Below are 14509 nucleotides of genomic sequence, written 5' to 3' on the forward strand. Positions count from 1 at the left end.
CCAGGCACATACATGATAGCAGACCAAGACCAGAACCATCATCCTGACTCCTCTCCAGAATTCTCTCTATGCTCTCTCCTCATTCATTTCTGAAATGCAGTATTTAAGTTTCCATTCTAAAGCAACCAAAATACAGACAGCAAACCTTTGACAGAGAGTTTTCATATTAATGCTCATGAATATTAACGTTGAAATGAAAAATGACAGTTTTGAGTCAAGTGATAGACAGAGTTGGTTAGTCTCTTATTTTTCAGTTGGGTTTATTTACTTAAGCCTAGAATGTGTCATGACTGAAAATAGACAAAACAGATTATTTCCATTCCACTATCCTAGAAAAAGAAAAGGGAATAGTTTTCATTAAAGAACTGGGCTCAAATCCAGTCCCAAAATAACTTATACTACTGAATCAACTTGTAAAAGGTGTTATTTCTCTCATTAATGGCAATGCATTATTAGGAGTTCAGATTAATCACTAAATTTAAATTATAAGAAAAATGTATTTAAAGGAATATGAAAAAAGAAAATAATGGAGAGAAACAAACATCTATTTTAATATAAATAATAACCACTTCCTCATCACAGAAAACATGCTCACATTTTAGAATTATAATTTTCCAGGGGCGCCTGCGTGGCTCAGTGGATTAAAGCCTCTGCCTTCAGCTCAGGTCATGATCCCAGGGTCCTGGGATCAAGCCCCACATTGGGCTCTCTCCCCAGCGGGGAGCCTGCTTCCTCCTCTCTCTCTCTCTCTCTCTCTCTCTCTCTGCCTACTTGTGATCTCTGTCTGTCAAAAAAAAGGAATTATAATTTTCCAGATCCTCTCCCTAAAGCACAGTTTCCAAATATTGCCATTGCCTTTGCAACTTAGTTGGAATGAAACTGACATCAAATTTTTGCCTAGACATTTGATAATTCTGTCTTGATTAAGCCTTATTTTTAGGTATACTATAATTGAAGCTGATTTGGGGGGAGAAACCATCATCTAACGCAGTTAGAAATTGCCTCTGGCACTGTTTGTTTACCCAAGGAAACCAGGATGACAACTGGCAGTTCTGTTACTTTGCAGAGTTAATCCATTTTCACAACTATGTTACTTAGTAGTAAGGCTACCAGCAGTTGGTCCCATACTCTATCCTTCTACCCTGAGAAAATGAGTCTGACTCATATTTAAGGGTAGGATGAGGAAAGGAGCAAATATGTGAATCTCTTCTCTTCGACACAGACCCTGCCACCACACCAGAGGAGGAGGAGTGTATGCTGAAACATACACAGAGGAAGTTCAAGGCCTGTACTGCCCCTGCTCCACAAAAAAGGGCAGTCAGTAAGAGGATTCTCCTAGGGTCTAGATATACTCAGGAACAATCCCAATGGGCCTCAGAGAAATCTGGCCATAAACTGATGCTTGCTAAGAGCCTCCTGGAAAACTGGAGTGATTTTCACCTCAACCCCCTTTGATGAGATACCAGGGTAGCTCAGTCAGTTGAGCGTCTGACTTTGGTTCAGGTCAGGATGCCAGCATACTGGGATCAAGTCCCTTATCGGGCTCCTTGCTCAGACTGGTGGTCCATGAATTTGGTCAAAACAAAATGAAACCAAGAGCTCTGGTCAGACCCCATCATGTTAGCCCAGGCATGGATCCTGAAAGCAAAAAGAATACACAAGAGAAATCATGACTTCTAGAAAAACAGTAGTTCCCAAGGCATATTTGTGAAACACTGGAGCACTCTGATTTTTGGCTTAGGCATTCCAAAAATTCAGAAATCACTTCCCCTGCAGCACATTACTGAATATTTTTTTAACCAAGGGGACAAGTACCCTACCTAACTTAGAAGAAATTAGTTTCTAAGACACCATTCACAATATGGAAAATTCTTTAAAACACTGTTATTTACATAATTAAAGCCCAAATTTCTTGAAAACTTACTGTATGCTAGTTCATACAACACAGTAAACAAAGAATAAATTTGAGTTGGAAACACTTGCCTTATTAGTTTTATCATTCCTAGTGACCATGAGCAGTACTGTCATTAAGCCCTTGTTTTCTCTTTTATAAAATAATCATAATGAAATGTATTTCACAGCTTATTCTGAGATTACATGAAAAACACTGGAAAAGGCATAAAAATGACTGACCCATGAGAGAAACTAAGTAAATAATTTTCTTCCCCCATTTCCTTTTTTTTCTTATAAAGAAGACATCCATGCTAAAATGTTTTTGGGTGCTGTATATGGTTTAAAAAATTAAGTAACAAGAGAGTAGGGGCACCTGGGTGACTTGGTCAGTAAAGCATCCGACTCCTGATATCAGCTGACCTCAAGGTGGTGGGTTTAAGCCCCACATCAGGCTCTGCATCAGCGAGGGGTCTGGAGAGTCTTTCTCCCTCTACCTCTGCCCCTCCCCCTACTCATGTGCTCACACGCACACGCTCTCTCTCTCAAATAAATATTTTTTTTTAATTTTTTAAAAAATAAAATATCAAGTAACATGCCAGCGTTTAGATGTCTATGAATTATTGTTTATATAACTAATCTGAAGCAGCTACTATTCATATATGTAATTATATACAAAATTTCAATGAATAACTCTGCAGTCCTCTAGCTGAACAATTCAAATTGGCAGCATAATCTGGTTCCCTTTTCCCAGAAATATATTGCAACTGTATTTTTTTTCCAGTCAATCCCACTCTGTTAGAAGAGAAAGAGGGGGAGGATCTACCCCTGTTCCATTGAATAATGGCAATATTTTATGACCTCTTTTCCATGGAGTCCTCTTCTTTTGTGTTAGATTAACATGCACCTCTCAAAGTATTTCTGCTAATCTGTCTTCCAGAACCTGCTTGTGGGCCTCTGAATACTACAAATACAGCAAGGCAGTGTTAGGAGCAAATATGTACGGTCCTGCAAAAGAAATTAATAAAAAGAGGGGAAGCACGTCATGTTGGATGCATCTAAGAGAATAAGCAATAACAGTCTCATGGCCAAGAACAACAGCAGGCCGGTCCATCTGTCCATCATGAAACTGAGTTGTGCCTACTAGTTATCAATAGGAGGTGGCCATGTGGGCTTCACACTAAAATAGAAATTCTGTCATCAGGAAGATAAGGTGAGGAGGGAAGAAAAGGATTAACTGTTTCAGAATCAATTTCTGGGTGATGAATGATGAATACATGATGATGAATACAAAGAATTGCCATCTGTTTTTTATTCACAGACTACGAAATTCTTATTCATCCTGTTATTCTTTCATTAAGGATTTTCTGGGTGTTTCCTAGAAGCCAGACACAATGCTAGCCACCATGGATCCAAAGAATAATTTTCTGGGGTGCCGGGCTGGCTCAATTGGTAAGAGCTCGTGACTCTTGATTTTGGGGTTGTGAATTTGAAATTTTTTTCATGGGGTGTAAATTTTTTTTTTTAATTAAAAAAGGAATAAGTTCCTTCTTGTAGGAATTCTGTTTCATGAGAGAGACAGAGAAGTAAACAAAAAATTATAAAACAGAAAGATGACAGCCAATGTGTATACAATATGGGGTGGGAACCCAAAGAAAGTAGTCATTAACTATGCAAAAATATGCCAACTTCACAAATCTGTGAGTCTGCCTGGCACAGGAGCTATGCTAAGCTCTGTAATATTTCAGTGTTGTTATGTGTGCTATAGAAGTGAGGTCAACCAGAGAGATAGAACAGAAAATCTAAGAACAAACAGATGGGTCTCAATCAGCTTGTTTGCCTTAGGGTGGAAGAAAAAGTGTTACTGCCTCTACCTTCACTATCATGGTCCTTTTTTCTTCAGTATGTGTGTGTTTGCTAATTTTTATATGATTTTTAATCTTATCAACTCTATCTAACCATGTCCACTTCTATTTTCGCTAAGTATGTTTGAGTGTGTGACCACTGGGCCACAAATAGATACAGATATGGATATACATGTAGATCCTTTGTCAACGTTAGAGATAAAACCAGAAATAGCATCTTGGCTTCAGGAAATATGAGTTACAGTATAATTCTTAAGTTTTACAATAGAACATTTTCATTAAGGGCAATTTCTAACAGAAGAGGGACTCAAAGGCATAGCATTTATTGACATTTAGCCAAATTAAGATGTTCATACAATAAACGCTCAGTGTGCTTTAAGGTCTACTATAAAAAGCTTCCTTTCAAATGTAGAATTGAATGAGGAGTGAATTGAGGCGTTCCCATTTAAGCTAACGTGGACATTCTGAGTCAACTATTAGCTTGGAAATCCAATTTAAATATTTGCTGGTTTTGTTGCTAACGTGCACTTGAAAATACAAAATTCACATCAGTTTCACATCAGGTGAAAATTGAAATTTATTATTCATCTCTGAGGCCATTTTTGGTGCTAGATTATTTGCCCTTTGATTATCTCTGGTATTGGCATTCCTCTTTGTTGTCCCTGAAGCTATGCACCACCCAGAACTATATGCATAAAAAAACTAGTGTTCCCCTCTCTAACCCCTCCCCCAGTCACAGGAGCCAATGGCACATTCTGGAAATGAAGCATGAGCCATCAGCAACCAGGTACTAGTATCAGGCTCACCCAGAGTCAGGGTTCTCCTTGAAGAACCACCTCCAAAGAATAACAGCCGTCACTCTCCATGCCTCTGTCCTGATATCCTGTCCTGGTGGCTACCAAAAGTGAAATGCCCTATCCCCTGACAGACTCAAAAGAACAAAATCACACTGTTACCCATAGAGATCAATCTGGCAAACACAAAAGCCTTAAATTTTATCTCTAATCTCGACTTCGGTCACCTAATTGGCCTTTGGGACGACCTGCCAAAATTTCATTTGTACCTTACTTGAATATCGTGAAAACTACAGTGCCATTTCGAGATATTTGTTTAACATCTATCAATTCTGTGTAAGTAATTCTTGGTCACTTGTTCTCAATGTGCTTCTCTTATGGTGCTGCCTGGCACAGCTTCACTGGTCATTTTGTTTACGAGCTATTTTGTACTGATGGTGGTGGTGTTGGTGACGCTGCAGCTTCTCTCCTCCACTCGAACAAGTGGACAAGTATTGTCCTCTAAATGGACAAGTTTTTGCCAGGATCTATGCTATCCCCTGTAGAACTTTTGCTATAGATGTCTAATCATCATCGGTTGTTTTCATTTATTACATTAAAACCTCCCCCAAAATGGGATTACAAAATAAAAGGGAAGTGTCCTTACAGAGTGATTTGAGTAATGACTCAAGCCCAGGGAGTTTGACTTATAAATGCTATAGAGAAAGTCATTTATTAATTTACATTCTAAGGCCTGGAGATGGAGGCCGACAGAAGCATTGATTAGTGGAAGTGAAAAAAGGGGGTGTTATGGTGAATGAAATGGTTTCTTTCTGGTGGTGGAAGTTGTGAAGTTGTGATGCCTCTTCCAGATCATCAGTGGCCAATATTCAGAGGAGAGAGGTAAATATCAAGTGAGCAACAGGTAAAAGGGCTAGGTAACACTCAGCACAGATGTGCAGCATGGCTCCAAAGGTCGAGGAGAATACTAACGGTATAGCTTTGAGAAATTATTTTCCTAGAGCACTGTTACACATGGTAGCAATGCTTTGCTCTTTGCTCATATAAACCAATCTAAACTACAGTGTTGTTGAAGTAAAATACAGCCTTAGTAATTTGATTTCAAACACATTCAACCTTTTTTTTTAAAAAGATTTTATTTATTTATTTATTTGACAGACAGAGATCACACATAGGCAGAGAGGCAGGCAGAGAGAGAAGAAGAAGCAGGCTCCCTGCCAAGCAGAGAGCCTCACGTGGGGCTCAATCCCAGGACCCTGAGATCATGACCTAAGTCGAAGGCAGAGGCTTTAACCCCCTGCGCCACCCAGGCACCCCCACATTCAACCTTTTGTAACACACTTCTGAATTACAGTTTGTGGACAATCATAAAAACCACCATTTCTTCAACATATACATACCGCTTCTCAGGCCTTGGTCGATGTGATAATTACTGATGAGCAAACCAGCCTAAAATACTAACGTCATCTGCCCCAGACAGGAGTATGTTAGTAACACTGTACGTCTGCATAAAAGAAAATGCCCTGTGAGTTGGCTATTCCCCAGTTCTCACACTCGAGGAACAGCTGTCACCCCCACTCACAGGGCCGATCTCTGAACAGGCCATCCCCAGGAACAGGTTCATAGGAGCAGGGGTTCCTGTCGGTGGCCAGCCACATACTACAGTGCATTTACAGCCTTCAGGAACCTACACACATTTAGACACATTCTTGGACCCCTTTTAAGCATCTTGTTAGATCTTTAGATCCTATTTTTAATAACCCTTTTAATCTTTTCAAAATGCTCAGCCAAAGCCATGGCTTAGCTTTAAGCTACACATCCTAGATCTTCCATTTTAATTTGTACTCGGGCAACATTGTGCTCTTTCCTCATAGCTAGGAATAGATTTTCCTTCATGAAGGAAAAAAATGTGCTCTTAAGGAAAACAGTGTTCATTTTCAATGAACATTTACTAAGTAACTAGCTTTTCGAAAGTAAAAGGCTAGGCCTGAAGAGGGTAAAAAAAGATAGATGAGACCCAGTCTGTGACTGCCAGGCGCTTAAAACCTAATTACGGAGATAGAAATAGTAGGAATCGGGGTTAAAATTTGAAGTGGAGCCCCGTGGTCCCTCTCCAAGGAACAAGTGACAGCATGTTGCTTCTCTAAGGAGCGAAGCTCTGGTGGTGTCACAATACGAGAAAGGGGGCTGAAAATAATCATCCTCTGAAATAAAGGTTAACGATTCCAGTTCTAGCAATAACTCTTCAGGTAGGGGGAACGGCGCAGGAAAAAGGGAACCATACTCAAGAAGTGACTGGAGTATGCGTGGGGGTGGGCTTTTACAAACCACGTAGCCCCCGGTCCCAACACCTGCCCCAGCAACCCTGCTGTCAGGAGGCCTCAGGCACAGAAGAGAGGGTACCTTGCGTCTCAGAGGTCTTGAGCTAGGAAGAGACCGAGAACCATAACGCCTACCACGCTGCAGGCTTTCAGGTGCCGCTCCTCATGACGCCACAATGGATATTCATTTCCCTACTGTCCTTATTTAATAGTGAACCAATAATATTTTACGCAGAAGTCTCGAGCAAGAGGGACTTAACCCGAGTAGGTGATTACCTTTGTCACTCATTAAGAGGCTGTTTCTTCGGGGGATGCCTGAGTCACTGCCAGGTTGAGTTGTTTAGAAAGGAGTCTGTGATAAAAACAAGTATGAAGATGATTATCTAAAGCAAATGGTTTTAACTTATTAAAAACCTACATGTGGGGAAAACCCTCACAACCCTAATTTATACTCCCTAAGAACCGGGAGAATTAGCCTAATGCTCTTCTAACACATAAAATACTGCCGGCATCTACTCTCTTTGAAGGAAACTGTGTTCTCCTCTTTACTACTGGAATAAAATTCTCTCTGCCACAGCCTCCTAAATCTCGATCCTTATTTTTATTATCTACTCTCACACCTCACACCACCTGTAACACACATCCCTAGCCAGCTGATTTCTCTATCCTGTCTTCCACTTTTATGCTCCTTTTATTCAACACTCCCATCAATGCTTTTCTGTTTAGCTGCCACGCTGATCAACAAAAGGGTTGTAGTAGGTGGCATTTTTCTTTTGCGTTTAGTTCTTCTTTCCCTAACTTTAGGCTAAGTATTTTTAATGATTATGCAACACATAACTCTTTGTGAAAACTTATTACAAAAAAGTATATTTTTAATGAAAGGGAAAAGCTAATTTCACCAGGTAGAAAATCACCACTAAAATTTGGTCATTTGTCCTGTCCATCCTTTTTCTATGTATGTCTCTTAACTTTTTATTTTGAAAAAAATTTAGACCTACAGAAAAGTTGCAAAAATAGTATGGACAGTTATGTATACTCTTCACCCAGCTTCCCCTCTGCTAAGATCGTCCATTATACTATAGTATAATTATCAAAATCTTCTATGTGTATTCTGACAAGGTCTATATACCATTTTTATCTAATATAAATCTTTCTAATATCATCTTTCTAATATCTAATCTATCTAATATCATCTTTCTCCAGTTGTCTCAATAATGTCCTTAAAAGAATTTCTCTCTTGTCCAGATCCAAGACCACAGCCCACATGTAGTTGGCATATCTTGTTGGTCCCCTTCATCTGGAACAGGTTTTCACACTTCTCTTTTCATGACGATTTTCCAGAAGCACCAGAGTAGTTATTCTGAAGAATATGGCTTTGGGTCTGTCTAACCTGTTTCCACATGACTAGACTCAGGTTATGCCTCTTGGGCCAGAATACTACATAAACCATGTTTTAACATTCTCAGTGCATCACAATGGGAATCAAATCTCAGTGTTTCTGTCATGGGTGATATTAATTTTGATCCCCCAGTAAGGCAGTGTCAGTGAGGTTTCTCCTCCATAGACTACCATTTCTCATTTTGCAATTAATAAGTATTCTCTGCAGAGGTATTCTGTTTATACATATTATATATGCTGTTCTTCCTCAGACTTTTATCATCCACTAATCATTCTTCTGAGTCAGTTGTTTCCACAGTGGTTCCAAAATAGTTGGTTTTTTTTCTACTTCCATTATTTCTTCTACATCTATTAGTAGATGTCACCATTCCTTTCTCTTAAAGTTCTTGATTCATATTTTTATTCCTGTAAGTATGTCCCAATTCAAGACTTTTCAAGTTGTTTTAAATCTTTTTTGTTAAATGTTATCACGCTTTTAAAAATTTTACATTCTCAATGTTACGCATTAAGAAGCCCCTAACTGGCTGGCTCAGTGGGTTGAGCCTCTGCCTTCGGCTCAGGTCGTGATTCCAGGGTCCTGGGATGGAGCCCCACATCAGGCTCTCTGCTCAGCAGGGAGCCTGCTTCCCCCTCTCTCTCTGCCTGCCTCTCTGCCTACTTGTGATCTCTCTCTCTGTTAAATAAATAAATAAAATCAAAATTATTAAAAAAAAAAAAAAAAGAAGCCCAGAACTGACATTTCCTATTGCCCCATTTAACCCTTTTCCTACCTCATAAAACTGAAATTTCTAAGTCTTGCTTCAAACTTCCAATTATAATCCAAGACTACCTCTGCCTCGTGACAGTGCTACTTAATTAGTCCTGGAAAACGTCTAACTCCTATCCAAGAATCTTGTTACTATATCTCTGGTTTGTACAAACTAATTCTCATTTTTATCACACTTCATTCATCACATGGTGGAGAATAAGGAAGGCTTAGCCCAATCCTATAATTTAAGGACCAGGAACCTTGTATCCCCCTAGTTCAATTTTGTGTTCAGACAAAAATCAAAATGTAATCCTCAGAAAACGCATTGATTCAATAACCTCAGTGAAAAAATACTTGGGATGTTAACAGTCTGAAATTCAATAATATTTTAAAATGTGTTTACTATTAAGCAACTGAACAATTAAAAATAAAAGTTCACTTCTATTTCTAAAACGCAATTTCGGGTTTGTCAAGCCTTGCCAAGTTCCCCCGTCTTTTGCTTCCTTCCTCTCCCAAAAGCTATGGCTGCAATCTTAGTCCCAGCCTGGTTTCTAGAAGCAATCCTGATTTTAGACATGAAATTTAGCCAGCCTCTCTACAACTGACATCAAATTAAACATGCTCTTTTCTCTTAACTCTTTGACTTCAGCTCTTGACTCCTTGACCAGACTTCCCCATCTTGAACTAACAACTATCTGCTGACCAATCCCCTACCTAGATCTTTAAATATCAGTGTAACTAAAAATTCTCCACCAGCTTGCTCTTCCTTCTTGTTCGTATAGCTCTGCCACTACATGTTGAATTGCTCTATCTCACTTCCCACACCTGTGATCTTTCTCATTTATTCAACAAACATTTATGAAGTACCTCTTCTATGTCTAATATTTTGCTAAACTCATGTGCAGAGAGTAGTGATTTAAAAGAAGGGGGGGGGATACTTTAACTCCTGAGCTTAAGAAACTGTTTTCCTCTGACGGCAACAGACAGTAAGTGGGTACACAAAGAAACAGCCATGTAATTACATGGTATGAAAAGTATTAGGAAACAAATAGAAAATAATGGAGTTTAATCAGGGAAAGCATTTCTTACTGACACTGAGGTTGGAGATTTGGAGAATGAAAAAGAACTAGCCATGAAAAGCACTGGAAAGAGGAGGATTTCTAGCTGAACTATACCAAGTGTGAATACCCTAAAAAGCTTAGGGAGTTGGAGGAGCTAAATGAAAGCCAGTGGGGTTGGAATATATTGAGGGGAGAGGAAAAATACTTATGCGTTAAAGGAGAGGCAGATCATGCAAACCCTTGGGAGCTACAGAAAGGAATTTTGATTATAACTCTAACAAGAAGCTATTGAAGGCTGTGAGCAGGAAAACCACATGATTTTCATTTTTAAAAGATTACCCTGGCAAGTTGAAAAGAGGCTTTCAAACAAAAACATGTACACAAACCAGCATAGGACCATTTTTCATAATAGTCAAAAGTGGAAGCAACCTTAATGTCCATCCACAGATGAATGAATAAACAACATAGGATATCCATATGGGGGAATATTATTCAGTCATAAAAAAATGAAGCACCAATCCATGCTATGTAATGGATGAACCATAATGAAAACATTATGCTTAGTGAAAGAAGCCAGACACAAAAGGTTACCTATGTACAATCCCGTGTGTGAAATGTCTAGAACAGGCAAATTCAGAGAAAGGAAATGTAGACGAGTGGTTTCCGTAACTGCACTAGAGCAGTGACAGTAGAGATTAGAAAGGGGAAAGACCCACTGTGTATTTTGGAAGGAAAATTTAGAGGGATTGCTGATGTCAGGAACGGAGGTGGAGAGAGGGAGGCAGGGAAGGCAGGAAGAAGGGAGAGAAAGATATTCAGAAGCTTCAGACCTAGAGGACGAACACGTTTTAAGAAGAAATGAAGAACTCCACTTTGGATCTGTTAACCCTGACATGCCCCAACACCATCTGGACGGCCCTATGTTAAGAAATGTATACTTTCTAGTATATTACTTAAACTTTTCTAGACTTCAGTTTCTTCATCTAAAAAACAGGAACACGAATGGTATTTACCTTAGATGGTTGCTCTGAGAATTAAATTAGGTAACTGATACAAAGTTCTTAGCACAATTTCTAACACATAATAAATCTTCAATCATTGTTAGAGATTACTATTATTGTTACAATCTTTGGCCTGATTACTATACTTACTCCATACTTGCCTCTCTGTTCCTCCTTCCAGCACCTGCAGGAGCCTGGCCTGCTCTATTCTGAACAATCTCAGACTCTCCCAATCTGCTCTGTCTTGCTGCAGCTGAGGCTACAACTGGCCATTTTCAGAAATGTATTGAGAAATCTGACTGACTGAAAATTATATTTAGATCCCTTAGCTAGACAAGTGCATTTCTACCGTGGAGAAGGCATACTGGGCTCAAATAATGGCACAACAATTTCCTTATGAAAAGCCTCCGGCGGGGGGGGGGGCTCCTGAGTGGCTCAGTGGTTTGGGCTGCTGCCTTCGGCTCGGGTCATGATCTCAGGGTCCTAGGATCGAGCCCCGCATCAGGCTCTCTGCTCCGCAGGAAGCCTGCTTCTCTCTCTCTCTCTCTCTCTCTGCCTGCCTCTCTGCCTACTTGTGATCTCTGTCTGTCAAATAAAAGAAAAGAAAAGAAAAGAAAAGAAAAGAAAAGAAAAGTCTGCCTTCGGCTCAGGTCATGATCCCAGTGTCCTGGGATCGAGCCCCACATCGGGTTCGCTGCTTTGCGGGAAGCCTGGTTCTTGGTTTTCCCTCTCCCACTCCCCCTGCTTCTGTTCCCTCTCTCTCTGTCTCTATCAAATAAATAAATAAAATCTTAAAAAAAAAAAAGCATCCAACTCATTTTCTTCTAATTTTATACTTCCTTGGCATCTTTCTGTCCTTAATTTTATTTTCCAACCTTCCTTTTCCACAGGGAATAAAATGTGCTGACAACTCATATGAGTATTCTAGACTACTTGGCAGTTAATTTCTTCATAGAGACTTGTAAAGTGATGTTCTGGTTTATAATCAGACTCTTGTAAGTTTAGCTAGAAGGAATCAATTTGCCTGGGCCTATTAACTTCTGGGTGACCCCATAGTAACCCAGTTTTCAAACCTGAAAGCTGTGTGTCAGACTCTGGGCAATGACAGTCACTTTTGACACGCACACTGTAATATCAGGTTGAAACAGCCATCCAGGTATAAGAATACAATATTTCACAGATACTGGTAATTATTAAATGTGTTAATAAATATTATAGTGCCTGGCACAGGTTAGGCTGTCAATAAACATTAGTTTATGTTTTATTTTTATATGCAATATATTGCATATTTTTTAATATGCAAACCATATGCAACCCAGTAGGGGGGGAATCCAAGTCTGAAAAATTTCCAGATGAACTGAAATAAAATCTTTTTTCCCACTTTACCCCAATCTATTCCTAAATCTCCCCATTCTAGTTTCCTTTTTCATGTTCTCTCATTTGTGTAATGACTTTTGCAACTGGCTGCTTTCATAGATTATCACTTGGTAATGCTTGAAGGCTTAATGCCAGTAAAAGTGGCATATGAAAATAATCTTATAAATTCTGAGGAATAATTTATTCACAAGCTCTGTTATCTTGGGCAAGTCATTTAGCCTATAGATATAGATATAGATATATAGGTATATCTATGTCTTATTACTCAGTAACTGTGCCATGTCTAACTATATTCACTACTGAATCCTCAGAACTTAGCACAAAGTAGGTGTGATTGACATTTAGGTCGATAACTAGACAAATGGATGTTAAGATTCTATTTTGTTCAAAAATCTGATAAACAAACCCATTTTTTACAATAAAGAAGATGGATATCAGGCACTAGTTATCCATAAAAGTTTAAAGTTCTTGTATAAAGAAAAATTATTGACAAAAAATCCATTGACTGAAGGTAAAGAATAGACTCTCATGTAGGCTTCTACGTTCGAGCCTCAACATCATGAGGATGAATGAATGAACGAGGGAGTGGATTGATGGGTTAGTCAACAAGCAAAATGCTTTATACAAAATACATACAGAAGTACACTTTTAAAATATACCTTTTTAATGCATAAATTTCCTGCCCAGCTTTTTTCATTTGGGTTTTTTCCCCATCTCAGAATGCCCAGAAAACCTTGCTCCTGATAGCTATCCTTCTGGAGTTTCTATCACTTTTAGAAATGATGGCACAATTGCAGTATTGATTATAATAACAGGATGTAAGAGAAGCTTCCAAGTCTTCAATTTTGTAGTGGCATATTTACTTTCTAAAAATTATCTTTAGCTCTCTATCTCACCTGTTCCACATTTGTCACTATGAAGTAATTATAAATGATAACTTTCCCAACCCTTTCACCTTTGTTAATAAATAATTTAAAGAACGTAGGGAACTTTTACTTAAATTCAGTTAGCCAATATATAGCACATTATCAGTTTCTGACAGAGTGTTCAATGATTCATCAGTCGTGTATAACACTCAGTGCTCATCACATCACACACACTTCTTAATGTCTATTACCCCAACACCCACCTACCTCCCCTTCCACAACCCTCAGTTTTTCCCAGAATCAACAGTCTCTCATGGTTTGTCTCCCTCTCTGATTTCTTCCCATTCAGTTTTCCCTCACTTCCTCCATGGTCCTCCATGCTATTCCTTATGTTCCGCATATGAGTGAAACCAATAGGATAACTGTCTTTCTCTGACTGACTTATTTTACTTAGCATAATCTCCTCCAGTTCCAAACACATTGATGTAAATGGCAGGTATTCAATCTTTCTGCTGGGTAATATTCCACTGTATATACATAGGGAATTTTTAAAAACTCAACTTAAATCTATTACTGCTGGTATATGGCAAAAACAAAAATAGGACAACAATTTGAAAATTAGCACACCAAGTCAGGAATGAGAAAACACACTTGCAGAAGAAGTTTTATTGTCTTTTCTAATAAACCTTTCAAGTTTCCAGGAAAAGTATTAGAACTATACTTCTTTTTTCTTCCTTCTTTTATCCATAATCATTGTAGCCTAAATAAAATCATGTTTTCTAGACTTCCGTTCCCCTCAGTTCAATTTAGATCAATTTAACAAACATTTCTGGCTACCTGCTGGGGACCAGACACTATACCAGGTTCTTAGGAGTCAAAGTTTAACAAGACATATTTTCTAATTCATGAAGTTCACAGCTTAATTAGTACATTATTTTTTGTTTGTTTTTCAAAGCTTCTGTCCCATTCTATCAACCAGAATTTCTCTCCGTTCACCAGTTCTGTGTTTGGGGGGTTGATATAAGATATTATTGTTTTGAGATATTTAAAAAGTCACTGGTCTAGAGGAAGCAACAGACACTTAAATAAATACCATACAGTGTTCTACAAGTAATAATTGTATTTTCTCAACCTGGATTCCCCAGAATACAGATCCTAAAACAAAGGAATGTGAGTCAGGGTGTAAGA

The 14509-nt window shown here is 38.7% G+C and overlaps 1 protein-coding gene across 3 annotated transcripts in view; it reads right to left on the reverse strand.

Annotated features, from left to right (window-relative positions):
* SLC44A5 (solute carrier family 44 member 5) overlaps window positions 1-14509 on the reverse strand; it is a 393241-nt gene that overhangs the window by 328101 nt on the left and 50631 nt on the right. For all 3 annotated transcript variants that reach the window (XM_004758176.2, XM_004758174.2, XM_045064731.1), the window contains exon 2: window positions 7147-7222. In XM_004758176.2, coding sequence (XP_004758233.1) covers window positions 7147-7159 — 13 coding nt within the window. In that variant the 5' untranslated portion in view covers window positions 7160-7222. The remainder of the gene's footprint in view (window positions 1-7146; window positions 7223-14509) is intronic.

The sequence above is a fragment of the Mustela putorius genome, unplaced genomic scaffold, assembly GCF_011764305.1.
Source record: "Mustela putorius furo isolate JIRA1106 unplaced genomic scaffold, ASM1176430v1.1 tig00003853_pilon_pilon_pilon, whole genome shotgun sequence".
In the NCBI taxonomy this organism is placed as follows: domain Eukaryota; kingdom Metazoa; phylum Chordata; class Mammalia; order Carnivora; family Mustelidae; genus Mustela; species Mustela putorius.